Raw genomic sequence first — 17,179 nt, forward strand, 5'->3', positions numbered from 1 at the left:
GATTTGTCTAATGTGTCTTAATGATTAAATTCAAGTTATGTAAATCTGGCAGGACTACCACGGAAGAGGTGCTTTATCCTCAGTAGATCGCATCAGGAGGTGCATAATGTTTGTTCCAGTGTTGGTGATGTTAACTTGGATCACTTGGTAAAGTGGTATCTGCCACTTTTCTCCACTATAAAATTATTATTTTTTCACTTTTAATTAATAAGTAATTTATAGGGAGATAATTTGAAATACCTTGTTCATCATACTTTTACCCAACACTTTAGCATCCAATAATGATTCTTACTTGAATCAATTATTGCTATTATTTATTACTGTTGTTTTTTTCCCATTTATTAGTTGGTATTCTACTACAAAGAAGAGCTTTCTCTTTCTCTTTTACTTATTTTTTCATTTATTTGTATCAGGACAGGCTCATTGATTCCTGCTTTATTTAATGGGTTATAATCCTTTATTATCATTATTTATTTTGCTGTTCACGTTGTCTCAGAGTTGGCCAATGAGATGTCCTTTCAGCTGGATCCTGTGTCCTTTTGACATGGCCCCATCACTTGTTAGCATTTCCTTACTTTCTGGCATGCACACACAGGCACACACAAATACATTATTAGCTCATCTTGTACTTTTCCTGTTCCAGCCCTGGAAACAGCTGTTTCTTTAAGAGCCTGGGTCCTTCTAGTGGAAAGGATGTTAGAAACCAAGCTATAGGTGCTAGGCTTATTGCTACTGGAGTTTAGCAGATGGAGCTGGGAAACTCACATGCGTGCATAACATATAGCTACATTTATTTCTTTCTCTATATATAGATAGATATAAAACACCATGTGTTCATACTGACACTTCCCATTTCAGTCCAGCACCATAGAGTTCTTTCTAGTCTTTTCCCTTTTCATATTTGTAACTCTACTTGTCACTGAGAAACCTGGCTCCCATTTTGAGTTTGAAGTTTCTTTGTGACCTCCAAGTGAAGAGTTGAGTAGGTGGCTTATAAGGATCTGGAGCTCAGAAGAGGTGCTTTAGTCTCATAGGGTAGTGGGAGAAGTGAAGGAGGTAATTTAAGTTCAGGAATGCCATACAGCGCTTAGCACATGGTTTGGTAAGTGGAGGGAAGGAGGGAGCTAACTTTTAATTGACCTTTTCTTTGAAGGCAAAGCTCTGTGTTTAGGTACTGCACATTCTTTTAATAAATACTTTAGTGCAGGCTACATTCTAGGTGCTAGTGACACAGGATAGAGAAGTATCCTCTTCTCCTCCAAGGTGACATTATAGTGGGAGGGGGCGGAAATAAACAAACATAAATATTACAAGATAATAATAACTGTTATATAGAGATTTAAAATAGGATGACTGATTGGGTGGTCAGAGAAGGTATATCTGAGGAGGTGACATTTAACTGAGGTCTGAATGGAAAGAGCCAACCATGTGAAGGTTAAAGGGAGGAACGTTAGAGGCAGGAGAAACAGCTAGTGCTGTTTCTCATGCCAGAAGGCAAGAGCTTGGCATATTGTAGCAACAGAAAGACTTGGGTGTCTGGAGGACAGTGGGCCAGGGGGAGGTGGGGGAAGTTAAAGTCAGAGTAGAAGTAGTAGGCACATCTGTGACATATGGGGAAATTTGAACTCAGAGAAGTTAATTACTGCCTTCAAGATCCCGTATCAAGTGGGAAAATTAAGGCTCGTCTTTTGTTTTTTTTTAAATTGAGGTATAATTGACATATATTAGTTTTAGATGTACAACATAATGATTCATTATTTGTATATATCGTGAAATTATCATCACTGTCACCATTCATAGTGGCAAAATTTTTTTTGTGATGAGAACTTTTAAGATCTACTCACAGCAACTTTCAAATATGCAATGCAGCATTATTAACTATAGTCATCATGCTATACATTACATCTCCATGAGTTATTTATTTTATAACTAAGTTTCTACCTTTGACCCCCTTCACCCATTCCTCCCACCCCCCACTTCCTGCCTGTGGCAACCACCAATCTCTTCTCTGTTATCTATGAGCTCATTTTTTTTTTTTTAATTCCACATATAGGTGAGATCATACAGTATTTGTCTTTCTCTGACTTATTTCACTTAGCATAATACCCTCCAGGTCCATCCATGTTGTTGCAAATGGCAAGATTTCATTCTTTTTTTTTTTTTTTTTTTGGTGAGGAAGATTAGCCCTGAGCTAACATCCGTGCCCATCTTCCTCTACTTTATATGGGATGCTGCCACAGCATGGCTTGACAAGTGGTGCTTTGGTCTGCGCCTGGGATCCAAACTTGGGAACCCCGGGCCGCCGAAGTGAAGTGTGCAGATTTAAGCGCTATGCCACTGGACAAGCCCTAAGATTTCATTCTATTTTATGGCTGAATAATACTCCATTGTATGTATGTACCACATTGTCTTTATCCATTCATCCACTGATGGACACTTAGGTTGTTTCCATATCTTGGCTGTTGTACATAATGCTGCAGTGAACGTGGGGGTGCATGTATCTTTTCAAGTTAGTGTTTTCTTTTTCTTCAGGTAAATACCCAGAAGTGGAATTGCTGGATCACACGGTAGTTCTATTTTATATTTTTTGAAGAATCTCCATACTGTTTTCCGTAGTGGCTACACCAATTTACATTTCCACCAACAGTGCACAAGGGTTCCGTTTTCTCCACCACCTCGCCAACACTTGTTATTTCTTGTCTTTTTGATAATAGCCATTCTAATAGATGTGAGATGGTATCTTGTTGTGGTTTTGATTTGCATTTCGGTGATGATTAGTGATGTTTAGCAATTTTTCATGTACCTGTTCGCCATCTGTTTGTCTTCGTTGGAAAAATGTGTATTCAGATCCTCTGCCCATTTTTTAATCAGGTTGCTTATTTTTTTGCTGTTGAGTTCTGAGTTCTTTATATATTTTGGATATTAACCCATTATCAGATATGTGATTTGCAAATATCTTCTCCCAGTCAGTATTGCCTTTTCATTTTGTTGATGGTTTCCTTTGCTGTGCAGAAGCTTTTTAGTTTGTTGTAGTCCCGCTTGTTTATTTTTGCTTTTGTTGCCTTTACTTTTGGTGTCAAATCCAAAAAATCGTTAGCAACACTGATGTCAAAGGAGCTTACCACCTATGTTTTCTTCTAGGAGTTTTATAGTTTCAGGTCTTACGTTCAAGTCTTTAATCCATTTTGAATTGACTTTAGTGTATGGTTTAAGGTAAGGGTCTAGTTTCATTCTTTTTTGCATGTGACTGTCCAGTTTTCCCAACACCATTTATTGAAGAGACTGTCCTTTCCCCATTGTATATTTTTGGCCCCTTTGTCATAAAATTAGTTGACCATGGATCTGTGGGTTATTTCTGGGCTCTTTATTCTGTTCCGTTGATCTGTGTGTCTGGTTTTTTTTTTTTTTTTTGTGAGGAAGATTAGCCCTGAGCTAACATCCGTTGCCAATCTTCCTCTTTTTGCTGAGGAAGATTGGCCCTGGGCTAATATCCGTACCCATTTTCCTCTACTTTATGTGGGACGCTGCCACAGCAGGGCTTGACAGGCGGTGCATCGGTGCGCGCCCAGAATCCGAACCTGTGAACCCCGGCCCGCCGAAGCTGAGTGCACAAACTTAACCGCTACACCACCAGGCCGGCCCCTATGTGTCTGTTTTTATGCCAGTACCATACTATTTTGATTACTGTAGTTTTGTAATATAGTTTGAAATCAGGGAGTGTGATGTTTTCAGCTTTGTTCTTCTTTTTCAAGATTGCTTTGGCTGTTAGGGGTCTTATGTGACTCCATACGAATTTTAGAATTGTGAAAGATGCCATTGGGATTTTGATAAGGATTGCACTGAATCTGTAGATTGCTTTGGGTATGGTGACTCATCTTTTTTAATTCAAAGCCCCTATTTTTCCTGCTATATCATGCTGCCTCCTAATGGTAGGGAATATAGGTTAGCTAAGAAAAGGTTTGAGTTTGAGAGGGAATATATTGCAGAAGTAGAGTGGCCTAGGGGAAAACTCTCAAGTTTTTCAAAGCCGGTATAAGAAGTGAATTATGATTACTAATGCAGAGTCTGGAAAAATTGAAATCTGGGAGTCTCTTCAGGAAAAGGCTAATGACTGAAATTTTTAAAAAAATAACGTTTTCATTCACTTATCATATGTTTATTGAGTGCTCACCATATACTAGGCACTGAGTTAGGTGCCTGGGGATTTGTATTATGGTGAATTAGACAGACCTGGTCCTTGCCCTCTGGTCATGTGTGAGGGTACTCATTTCAGTACATCCCCATCAATAGTGGGTTTAAAAAAAATTCTGCTGTTTTGACGGGGAAAAAAATGTTGTCTGGTAACTTTGATTACTGGTACTATGTATTTTTTTCATGTTATTGACCATTTTTGTGTCTTTTGGTTAACTTAGAGTTTGTCTATGGCTTACTTTCCGTTGGAGTTTTTGAAACTCATGAGTTCTGTCTTAGCGATTGTTTTAGAAATAATTTTTTACATTTGGAAAATAAGGTAGTGTTCCCATGATTAGGTGTGGTGATATTTCTAAAATGCATACCGCTCTTGCCTCCCGCCTTTCATTGTTTTAAAGAATTCTGTATCATTTACTGGCATATGGATGCAACTAGTAGCTGACCCAGCTTTATAGAAAATTGCCTTGAGCAGTACTCTCTCTACTCCCTCTACTTGTATCTTAAGCATTGCAGGTGATTGTTAATTTCAAAACTTGGATCTAGTCAGGATTTATAACAACATGATTAAGGTAGGTTCTGCTCAAGTCCTGGTGCACAAGAAAAGCTTGTCTCCTATGGTGTTTCATTCATCTGTTCCATAAGTGTTAATGTCTTAGCTTTTGTGCTCTGGAGGTCGGGGAGACGGTGAAACCTCTCATCTTTGATTTTGCCTTTTTGATTTTGTTTATTTTCTAATATGCTGTTTCAGTTCATTTGTTTTAAAATGTGGTAGAACTCCAAATTTTTAAAAAAAAAATAGTCTTTTGCTATTGGCAAAAATGATAAACATTTTTGAAGTCTTCTCTTAAGCATATTTAGTTCTTGAAGACTTGTTTTTAAAAGTGACCTATTTTATAATATTCAGTATGCAGTTTTGCATTCTTTTGGGGGTGGAAAAAATCTGTTTTTGTCATATTTTTGAAACGTTCTTTGACTTGTTTTGGATCCTTTCGCTTTTCTTTGCTTTGGGAACTTTTTAAAACTTACACTTTCATAATTTAGGTTTGTGGGTATGCCGTAATAAAATGGAAATAGCCCCAGAGCTGTGTGTCTTCCACCTTCTAACCTTGTGCTCTTGGCAAAACGGTTGTTATTTTTGAATCTGTTTAGCTAGATGGTTTAGAGCTGGGCTCTGCATTTGTCAGCTATGTGCCCTTGGGCACAATAACCTTTCTTGGGTTCCTTATCTGTAAAATGGGGACAAGAGGATTGTTAGGACTGAAAGACAGAATGCATGTTTAGGACAGTGTCTGACACATAGAAGATCCTTAATAGGTATTAGTATATTCCTAATATTTATCTGTATATTATCTGATTTGCCAGTTTCACCAAGTGAGAATGGATGTAAAAGCAGTAAATAAATGTTAGATGGATGTACAGGTATGTTAGAGAAGTTTGTAATCCTGATAATGAGCAGTCACTTTTCTTTGCACAACTAGTGTTTAGATACCAAGTCACCTATATTAGTCATTTTTTAAATTGGTACAGGAAGTAAAAATCCACTATGTATATATTTTATAATCTTTTAAAATCAAATAATTTCCCTTTTAGAGTTGTTGTACTAAATAGCTTCTATTTAGTTTCTGTGATACTAAAATTTAGATGAATACCAGGACTGTATTCTGTAGTTTCCAGCTGATGCTGAGGTAGCTGTTAAGTTTAAGGCTGGCTCACTGCTGGTTAATGCAGCTATGAAGGAAGGAAAATGTTTTCAATTATTAAAGGAGGATGATATTTTTAGATGTCACCGAAATCCCAAATTGATACATCTACTCTTGACCTCTTTCCAGAGTTCTATATCGCCAGCTGCTTTTTGGATATTTCCACTTGGATATTTTTGCTATTGTTTCAAGCTCAACGTATATAAAACTGAGTTTATGATCTTGCTTCCAGAATTGATGCTTCCTCTGATTTTCCTTTTTCTATTAATGATACCACCATTTCCCAAGACTCAGGCTTGCTCATCTTTGATTGTTGTCGTGACCCCCTCTCTTTCCTTTATTTCTGGGTCCTTTTGAGTTTGTCTTTGGCAGTCTCTTATGTCCTTCATTTCCTGTTTCCACTGCTGTCTTCCAACTTCATTTGTTTATCTCTGTAATATTCTATCTCTGATTTTTTACCGCCATCAGTATTGAATACCAGGTTAATTGTTCCCAAACATAACGCTTAGTGTGTCACTCTCCTCCTTTGACACTGTCAGCAGTTCTTTGTTAGCTGTTACATAAAGGCCTCAAGTTTCAAAGAGATGTTACTTTAAAGTCTTAGCGCCAGCCTCCCATCCAGCTTTACCTCTCACTGCTCTCCTACATGAAGCTTTTCTCCATCCCGCTGTTCAGGTGGGTTTCTCTTCACATCTTCTCTCTCTCCCCTTGTGTTTAGAAAGACCCCTTTTTTTGACTAAACAAATTCTGCGTATTCCTCCTATCCTGTTTCTTTAAGATGAAGTCATGTCAGCTCACCATAACGCTTCCTCCTCTGAGCTCTTAGCACTTGTGTTCATTTCTTTCATTTGGTGCTTAATCATTTACTACTTAGTATTGTCTCCAGTTTCTGAAGTGCTTAACTTACCTGTCTGTCTAGTCTTTTGTAGATTATTGGCTCCTTGAGGGTAGGGATTATTCCTATTGCTTTTAATTCCCTAGAACCATGCTGGTATATAAAATGAACAGCAGTCGTTACTATAGTATTGTTTGATGAAAATATTTTTCTAAATAATAAAAGCCTTTCAGAAACTTTAGGGTGAAAATTGTTAAGGAGTATTTTAATACTTTGTGAAGAAATTTTTTGAAATGCTAACTTGGATTAGTACCGTGGCATTATTGAGCTTACATTAAAGCTCTCTGTTCAGGAGACTCCTAAAATCCGTGATAGGGGATGGCTGGCCTCAGAACCTCACTTTGCACAGAGAAGGCAGGTGAGGGACTGGCTAAGTGTCAGCCAGAGTTCAGGTTCTCTGATTGCAACTCCTTATTGACTTTTAACTTCGATGCCCCACCTTTCCTTTTGAGGGGACAAACCTCATTCTTGTCTTGGTTTTGATGAAAAGTGTAGAGCCCAAGTAAGGAGTAGGGAGGAAGAGGAAGAGACACAGGGTAGAAAAGGCAAGAAAACTTGTAAAACAGTGAGAAATGTTTTGTTTGTCTTGTGTTAGTGATCCTGCTGCCAGCAAATGTGAAGATAGCTCCTGAGGTTGATTTGGAAGTAGACATTGGGAGAGTGGACTTGACACTCTTCAAGGGAGATGGCTAACAGCAAAGAAACTCGGAAGGAGATTTGTTTTCCTCTCATGTCCCATTTGTAAACTACCTTTTCTGTGTCTCCATTGAATAGGTCAGTTGGGTGCCTGGGAGGGCTTTTGGGGGTAGGATGGGGAGTGGTCAATGGGAAGGTGGAGGTAACGGTGGTTTACTAGTGTAAGAGATTTTTTTTTTTTTTGTGAGGAAGATCAGCCCTGAGCTAACATCCATGCCAATCCTCCTCTTTTTTTTTTTTTTTTTTGCTGAGGAAGACTGGCCCTAAGCTAACATCTGTGCTTGTCTTCCTCCACTTTACGTGGGACGCTGCCACAGCATGGCCTGACAAGCAGTGCGTCGGTGTGTGCCCGGGATCCGAACCTGGACCACCAGCAGCAGAGCATGTGCACTTAATACCTACGCCATGGGGCTGGCCCCAATGTAAGGGATTTTTAAGAGTAGTTCTCCCCTAAATTATACCCATATCTCCCTCTCAGTAGCTTCAGCAGGCAAAGCAAGAGGGGAGAGAGACCAGAGGCCTTGAGGCAGAGGGACGGAATAAATTAGGCAGTTGATGTTTTGCAACTGATTAGCTGTAAAATTTTGGACAAATGATTTTATACTCTCACGTGGCAAGGACAAGCAATCTCCTGCAATAGCTGTTCCAGTGCATTTCCTGGTGACTGCTTGAATGTGAGGGGATTCACTGATACTGGTTTTTAGGAATCTTCTAGCTCATTCTGTATAGCTGAGTGTACATGTGGGAATGCGACTTTCCCCAGAGCCGCCAGACTCAGAAAACTTTCCTCCTTGTTTGCTTTGTAGTCCCTTTTAGAATAGACTTGGAACCATATCTTCTGGAAAGGAAATTTCTATCTCTTTCTCATTCTAGATTATCTGCCAAGGTCTAATAAATCATCTTTGCAGTTAAAGGCTTATATTGTTGTTTGTACAAGGAATCTTAGTTTCTATGACATGAATAATACTTACTAAATAAATTGTTTCTTTATAAAAATCTTGTAAGAATTTTTTTCCGCTTAATCTTTATAGAAAATGTGCCAGAGGAACTTCGAGAACCATTTTACACAGATCAGTATGACCAGGAACACATCAAACCACCTGTTGTTAATTTGCTTCTATCGGCTGAACTGTACTGTCGTGCTGGGAGTCTCATTCTCAAGAGTGATGCTGCAAAACCCCTTTTGGGCCATGATGCTGTAATCCAGGCTTTAGCACAGAAAGGTCTTTATGTCACTGACCAAGAAAAATTGGTAACTGAACGAGATCTCCACAAGAAACCCATACAGATGGTGAGTCTTTATATACCCTAGATTGCTTTGTTTGAAGTACGTAATTTGAGTGTGAATTGTATTATAAAACAGAAGGAAATATGTTTTGAAATTGGATTGTCATTTCTGCCTAAGTTTAAAAAGTATCTTTTTTTTTTTTTTTCCAAACCTCGTTTCCAAAATAAGGAAAATTCTTTTAATAAACTATTTTGGAAAGTTTGATGTCATCATAATGCCTGGGATAAACAAATACTTATTTCCAACTACTTTAAAGTGATTTTTACTCAATTTTAAAACTTTTTTTTTTCCATCCTAGACTAGCTAGGAGAGATGGAAAGTCCATCCTTGATTTTATTCTCATTAGCAAAGAGGTGAGCTTTTTAAGTGTTCATTTACATGCTTGAATGCATGTGAATTTCTGCATATCAGGTATTTTAGTTTATTTAATAACCATTAATTCATTCTTGTGGAAGACACACAATGAAGGACTCTAAACTGGCCTGAGACAAGCCTGCAGGAACTTGCTCATGATAGTCTCTGGAGACAAGTCCACATGTTCAAGTTCACTGTGTGCCGCTTCAGTCTGTTGGTCTGCTTTAGCTTAAGTTTACAAAATGCTGGGCATCATCAAGAATGATATTAGAAAGAAAGAGGGCTTTGCACATTTGATTAAATCATGCTCTTATATGAGACTAGTTGTCTTACTTGGGAGGAAGAGGAGAGGTATATGTAGAAGAATATATTAAGAAATATATGAAATTATGAAATTGAAAGATGAACAAAAATTAGTTTACCAAATCTAGTACTAAATGAGGTGATGACCTACTTTGCTTTCTGCCTATTTTCCTTCTTGAAAAAACTTATTACTTTCAAGGAATGGAGAAGAATGTTTCAATAAAAATTTAATTAATTTAGTTATAGATTTATAATAGAATTGCTGAGGATAACTAAGAATATTTATTACCAGATATGAGATTTTCGATTTTCAACTTTCATTGATGGCTTCAAATTCACTTTATGGTTACCCTCTGATTTTTGTATACCTTCTTTGTGTACATATCATATATGTGAACAGTTTGCCAGCAGCAGGGGTGAGCATTCTACCTTGGTGTCCTAGCAGTATCTCACATCCAGCCTTTCTAGTATCACTGCACTAGTTGGGTGCTCCTGCTTTGACTATTTCCACTTCCATTGTTTTAAGGCCAAGTGATAGTTATAAAGCACGTTGATGACTTGGTGAATCAGTGTTTGCTTAGTGGCTGTTCTTTCAGATACAGATAGGTATATGTTACATAACCCAGTTGTCCTTAGAGTGGGTTATCTATTTTAGATCATTTTTAGTAAGAATGAAACAAACTTAACATTTTCTACATTATTTTTCTAGGGCAGTTTGTCTGAAGATACAGTATGAAGATATTTGTAGCTTCTAAAAATGAGGCGTTTGTAGAGTGCCAAATGCATTAGTGTCAGGTTTCTTTCACGCTGTATTGATCTTGCTGATTAGCTGTGGACGCGTGTACATCTGATTGCAGGAAATGATATTTAAGGAGTGTAATTTAAGTGATATGGAATCTCTCTGTTTCTCTGTTTCTGACTTCTATCTGGGGGTTGTTAGAACACTTCATACTTGATTCCATCATCTTAACTCGTTGTAGTGTCACATTTATTGACCTATGTTTTAACTGTTTACTTTCAGTTTTTGTCACAATTTGATTTAAAGTTTTCCAAAGCTGTGAAGTTTTGATTGATCATATTGTAATATTACTATTTTTCTAAAACCTGTGTGAGAAGATTTCTCAGACTACTAGTAAAAACTTTGTTCCTTAAGAAACTGTTTTGTTTGGTTTGCGAGTAATAAGTATCAGTTTCCTTCATTGTCCTGCTTTTTGGGAAGGACAGTGAAAAATAGCATGTTTAATTGTACTGAATATATTTACCCCCTCCCTCTCACCTCTAAATTATCTTAATGCTTTTGAGATCTTTTATTTCTGTATGCTGCCTCACAGCCTTTTGGAAAAAAAACTGTGGTGGTAGCAAAAGTATAATCATAAGTGTAAGGCAATTTTGACTAAGCAGATCTTAGTAATTTTGGGGTGGGTGGGGATTGAGAGGAATGTTTTTTTTTTAATGAAAACACATGTTGGAGGATATATCCTTTTTATCACAGTGCTTTTAAAGACAGATTTTTTAAAAAAAGAGTATAGCCTTTAAAATGTTTTCTTCTATACTTATGTCAATGGAAAAGTATTTTCAGACACTGTTTTTTAAAGCCAATTAATAATTATAATATATTAAAGTTTATTCAGGACATAATCATTATTAAGATTGCTAGAAGGGACTGTAATTGTGATCTGCCTAATGAATATTACAAATAATGTGAGTGAAGGACAAATGTAAACACTATACAGTTAGAATGGTAAAATGCACGTTGTTCTGAGAGCTAACATTAGTGTATGCTTGAATCAACATTGAGTGTATGACTGAATGGGTATGTACCAGAGAAGAGTTGTATACATTAAAATCCCAGGGGAACATCTTTTTACCAAAGGTGTGTTCTACTCCAAATCACGTTATCTATCAAATTATTTGTCAGAATAAATACTGGTATCTAGAATGATGTGAAGATTGAGGGACTTGTAGCAAATGGAGCCAGATGCTAAAAAAGATAGCCTAAGAGTACAGAGAAGGTTTTGATCTTCCACAGCAAAATGAAGTTATATGTGTATTGCATTCAGTATTATCAGGTAGGGCTGGGGGATTTGATCAGTGTCATAAAAATCTTAAATTCATAGAATTTTATAGCCAGAAAGAACCTTGGAAATCAGAAACCGGTATGGATAAAACTTCCTGATCATGAGGAACATGAGTACCTGAGGAACTTTGAATACAGATTCCCTGACCCTCTAGTCAGAGCTTCTAAATTAGAACCTTTAGAAGAGGGGTTGGGACATGGATTTTTAAACAAATGTTCTGGGTGATTTTTATGATCAAGAATGTATGGGAAATATTGATCTAATTCAGAGTCATTTTGTGTATGTTATACTTCGAGTTTAGAGAGGTTAAGTGATTTGCCTAAGGTAGGACTGTTAATAGCAAAACTAGAGTTAGAATCTGAATGAGCTAGAACTGTGACTTTCTAATTTACAAAACCAATTTCCACACTTAAATATTTGGAATCATATTTACCCAGCTATTTATCTAAACTGTAGACTGGTTACGAATCACACTCTTGGTTGTGAATCAGCTTTCTTGGTTGTGAATCAGCTTTCCAACCATGTTTGCGTATATAGGAAATGAGTTGATATTTATAAAACTCAGTTATTTAAGTAAATGTATATAGTATGTGTGATATGAAATAATGAGATTGCTTTTCATATATGACTTGTAAAATAACGTTTATTATTTAATCAAATCTTGTTTTGGAACAATCATTATTATAAAAACCAAAAATTTGTTTTGAAGTGCTTTCCTTTAATAAGTACCAAAGAGATCAAATATTCTGTTTGCTTGATGGAAATTAAAGTGGGCTCATAGGTCATTTGATAAGTAAGGCATAAAACATTCTCTCATAAAGTGTCAGTATTGTTATAATGGATGTTTTTGGGTATTCAGAAAATATAACCTAAAGAGTTATTGTGCATCTTTGTTACTAGACATTACACTGCTTTATCATGATGGGAAGGCCATTGAAACTCTGGCTAAAACACAGATGATGGAAATATTTTTCTACCCTCAAGAAGGATATTCCTATATATAAGATGTGCGATTTCATTTTTTCGTATTTTGTAGTCTGTGCATTCAGCTGACCACTGACGCTTCCACTTGAATGATATTGAGCTTAGAATCTAGTGAGGAAGAAGACTGGAAAAAAACTAATTAGACACCATGAAATAAGGGCTCTAATACGAGTTTAAGCAATAGGCATTGGGACTGTGGAGGTTGATGTGATGATTTCTGCTAGGGAATGTGAAGGAAGTCATCATAGGGTAGAATGATCAGTGGGGTTTCAATGGGTGGGAAGATGGATTGGGTGAGAGTGCTAACCAGGTGGAAGAAATTGTTTGAGTCAAGTTTGAATTGTGAAAGTATGTTATTAGAAGTTACAACGTTGACTGCATGAAAGCCTAAATGTAAGATGAGGCTAAAAAATAGGTTAGATCATGAAGAGGCTATGAACTGAAGTTAAGGATTTTTAACTTTTTTGTGGGTTACAGGATCATGGAATAAATTTTCATAGTATTTTTGTTTTTGTTGTTTTGAGGGTGGTTTATTGGTTTTTTTTCCTTGCCTACATTAAACAAAGCATTGCAAAACACTGAAACACTTTGTGAACTGCTATACTGTCAGCTTGGTGTAAATTGCTACAATTTATTAACTCAGATCTTCCCAATTTGCTTATATCTATCTGTATACTTGTTCCCTTATCAGACTATCTGGTAGCTCTTTTTATTTGGTTTATATGTGCCATGCACTGTGCTTACACTTTACATACTGTGTCTCATATAGTTTAATTCTTTTAAGAACCCTAACAGGAAAGTACATTGTCCCTGTTCTACTGATGAGGAAACTGAGGCTTTGAGAACATAATTAAGGTCACAGAGCAAGCACAGTAGATAGTGAAGGCAGGATTAAGACCATCTCTGCTTTAACTATAAATCCCACATTCTTAATCACTAAGCTGTATTTTTTGTCTTTGCCTAGGTAATAGGAAAGTAACAGGAATAGGATAATAGGAGGGTGGGTATGGAGAGGTGGAAGGTAGATCCAGTGTGCTACCTGGAAATCTGCCTGGTGGTTTAAAATCTTGGTAATTTGCCCAGGCTTCTTTTCAAAGTAATTTACCCATTCTGTTCCTGTCTGGAAGGTTATGTTAATTTCATGTACTGGGGAGTAACTGTAGCCTCTGAGTTGGATGACTGCTGATAGAGGGTGAAGCAGAGTTGGGATAGTCTGTCTGGGTGGATACGAGTTTCTTGATTTTAAGAATGTGCAGAGTAATCCCCTAGTTACCATTATTTTTGCTGGATACAGGAAAGGTCTTGAGAACGGAGAAGCTGATCTCAGGAACATTGTGTTGTCCCTTTTTTCTTTTTCTTCCTACCTCCCTCCCTTCCGACATATTGGTCCTTTAGGCAGCTATTCTTATGGATTTCCATGGTGTTACCATCTGTTGGAGCTCAGTGTCATTTACTCATGTAGAAGCTTTAAAAAAAATCTTTCTCCCATTTGAGAAGATTAAAAATTGCACTTTAGAGGAAAAGGATTATATAAATTTAACATTACAGTAGTAGTTATTAATTTCTAGTCACCCTTGTATAATAATGCCTTGCAAATTTATGAGCAGGACTTGTCTGTGAAAAGTCATTTTAAATTCTCGTAGTTTTGTTGAACAGGGTTTTTTTCCTGCGTGCATAGAGCTGGATCTCAGTTTTCTGTTTCCCACTAATCATATACCTAATTTGGATTCCATTGTTTCTAGTTACATATGCACTTCAGTTATAAACTCACATTATCTTTTGTTATCTTACAACCGTGTTTATTATGTTTGAGTCAGTGTGTATTTGTAATAATTTATTTAGAACTCCAAGTTTACTTTCTCATAGAAGTACCTTGATGAATGGTGCTTATTGTACCAGATGATCTCACAGAAACCTTTTATATTTATAATAAAACTGAAGTCAGTCAGTCCATTTATTAATTTATTCAGTGTATTTATGGAGCTTCTGCTATGTACTGTGTATCATCTACTGTGATTAAAAAAGAGGTTCTATCCTTTAGTGTCTCACTTTCTACTGGGTATTATAGAAAAATAACCAAATTATAATATGTATGTTTTAGGAGTACAGAGGCACCAAACTTGATCCTACTCTTAAGCTGTGTTTTGCAGGATATTAAGGAGTTTGCCAGGTAGGGAAATGGAGTGCATGTTATAAGGTGTAATGAGAGTGTTATGAGAGTGTAATGGGATGTTGAAAGGGAGGGAGTGTGGGAGCATGACACACTCAGGGAAGAGCAAGGGGTTTGGTTGTAGCTTTAGCGCTACGTGCATAGGGAATGACGAGGAATGAGACCAGAGAGTTAGATGGGGACAGGGCATAAATGACTTTTTATGTCATGCCGAGTGTGTACTTTATCCTGGAAATGATAGGGAGCTACCCAGTATAGGGTTTTAGACTAGAGGGAATATCATCAGATTAGTGTTACAGAAAGTCACTGTGGTGGTGCTGTGAAAGAGACACCACTCAGGAGGCTGTTGACATAGCCAGGACGTGCACTAAAGTAGAGGTCATTGAGATGCAGAAGAGGGGTTGATTTGGGAGAGACATTTTTGAGGTAGAATTGAGATGATTTTTTGACTCATCAAGAGTTGGAAATGAAGGAGAAGAGAACTTAGACTAGGACTGGCAAAAATATGTTATCCCTGGTGTCAACTCTAATAACTAATTGGTGGTTAAATACTAGAAGCTGGGAAAAACCAGCTCTTGGTTTCGTTCTATTCTGAGAGCCTCAGGGTCTAGATGTTAGCTTCTCCATCCTCTGTTGCTCCTGGTGCTTTTGAACCCTGATATTTTTACCTAATAATGGTAAAAAAACAAAATAAGTGAAGGGACAGCCTTGTAGTTTAAAAATCTTGAGCTGATGTTCTTAAATCTCTTATTTTTGATGAGAAAGATAAAGGCGACTCTAGGTCTTGTCCTCAGTTTCTCTTTTTTTCTCACTGCCTGTTGAAAAAGATAGAGTTGTATGTAAGTGAAAGTGGGTCTTTGTGTGTACAGAGAAATGAAATTAGATTGGTATGCATTTTGTTAGAATATTCAGTTTTTTAGTTTGCTATGTTACACTTAACATATTTACCACAAAAACAGATAGGAATTCATTTATTTAATAGATAACTTACTCATTCCTACTGTGTACTCCAGGCTAGGCATTGGTGATAAAGTAAATGATCTCTGGGAAGATGCTCTTAGAAGACATGAGGTGAGGGGTTATGTGGGATTGAAAGAGCTACAATGTGGAAATGGGATAGGACTGAAGGTACAAAATTATGGGGATGAAATGGGGGAGAAGGAGAATCGAATGTACTTTACAAATGTCCATTCTTAATGCAGTATGTGATATAGGTGGTATTATTCCTGTTTTATTTTTTATTTATAATTTTATTTATTTATTTATTTTTTTCCCCCAAAGCCCCAGTAGATAGTTGTATGTCATAGCTGCACATCCTTCTAGTTGCTGTATGTGGGACGCGGCCTCAGCATGGCCGGAGAAGCGGTGCGTCGGTGCGCGCCCGGGATCCGAACCTGGGCCGCTAGCAGCAGAGCGCGCGCACTTACCCGCTAAGCCACGGGGCCGGCCCTATTCCTGTTTTAAAGATGAGGAAACTGGCACTCTGAACAGTGAGTTAACTTGCCCAAGGCCAAGCACGTAATAGATGATGATGGTGGGATTTAAATTGGTTTCTGCTGACTCCAAAGCCCCTGCTTATCCCATTTACACCATATGGCCTTCCAAAAAAACCTCAACACGACAAACATATAAAAGAAAAGTGAAATCGTATGTGGAATCTAAACAAACCAACAAAAAAAAAAAACAAGCTCATAGATACAGAGAACAGATTGGTGGTTGCTAGAGGCGGGAGAAATGGGTGAAGGGGGTTAAAAGTTACAAACTTCCAGCTATGAAGTAAGCCATGGGGGTATAATGTGCAGCATGGTGACTATAGTTAATAATACTGTATTGCATATTTGAAAGTTGCTAAGAGATTAGATCTTATATGTTATCACAAGAAAAAAAATTTTGTAACTGTGTGGTCGTGTATGTTAACTCAACTTATTGTAGTGATTGTTTGGCAATATATACAAATATCAAATCATTATTTGTACTCCTGAAACTAATAAATATATGTCAATTGTACCTCAATTAAAAAAAAAACCCCTGCTATTTCTATAGTGCTTAATAGCTTATAAAGCATTTACCCTTTTTTTTTTTTTTTTTTTGGTAACAACCAGAAAAGGTAAATAGGGCAGTTATTACCATCTCTTTTTGACGAGTAAGGAAACTTTTTGGATGGATGTATTTAATAGATACTTATTCAGTTCCTGCTGAAAGAGGTGTAGAAAGAGGAAGTGGACAGATCATGATCCTATAGGTAGGTAGTGACGGAGCAGAGATAGACCCCAGGTCTTCCTGGCTCCCTACCCGGTGCTGTTTTGCGTACATTGTGCTGCTGTCCTTTTTCCTGTCCTTGTGGATTATGCTCTCCATTGATCCTGGGGAGAACAGCAGAGAAATCAGCATGAAGTAGGATGTCAAACAGTGAGAGGGTATGCAGCAATGAAGGGGAATATGGTGAGAGGGGAGCAGGGTAGGAATCCCAAGAACAGAAATAGTAGGGAGAAAAGAGAATTGTTTTGGTCCCCTGACTAA

The 17,179-nt window shown here is 37.3% G+C and overlaps 1 protein-coding gene across 3 annotated transcripts in view; it reads left to right on the forward strand.

Annotated features, from left to right (window-relative positions):
- Positions 1–17,179, forward strand: part of CAMSAP2 (calmodulin regulated spectrin associated protein family member 2) — a 116,638-nt gene that overhangs the window by 11,866 nt on the left and 87,593 nt on the right. For 2 of the 3 annotated variants that reach the window (XM_058533762.1, XM_058533763.1), the window contains exon 2: positions 8,514–8,773. The exons of the other annotated variant lie outside the window; for it this stretch is intronic. In XM_058533762.1, coding sequence (XP_058389745.1) covers positions 8,514–8,773 — 260 coding nt within the window. The remainder of the gene's footprint in view (positions 1–8,513; positions 8,774–17,179) is intronic. 3 annotated transcript variants of the gene reach the window in all.

The sequence above is a fragment of the Diceros bicornis genome, chromosome 38 (assembly GCF_020826845.1).
Source record: "Diceros bicornis minor isolate mBicDic1 chromosome 38, mDicBic1.mat.cur, whole genome shotgun sequence".
Lineage (NCBI taxonomy): Eukaryota > Metazoa > Chordata > Mammalia > Perissodactyla > Rhinocerotidae > Diceros > Diceros bicornis.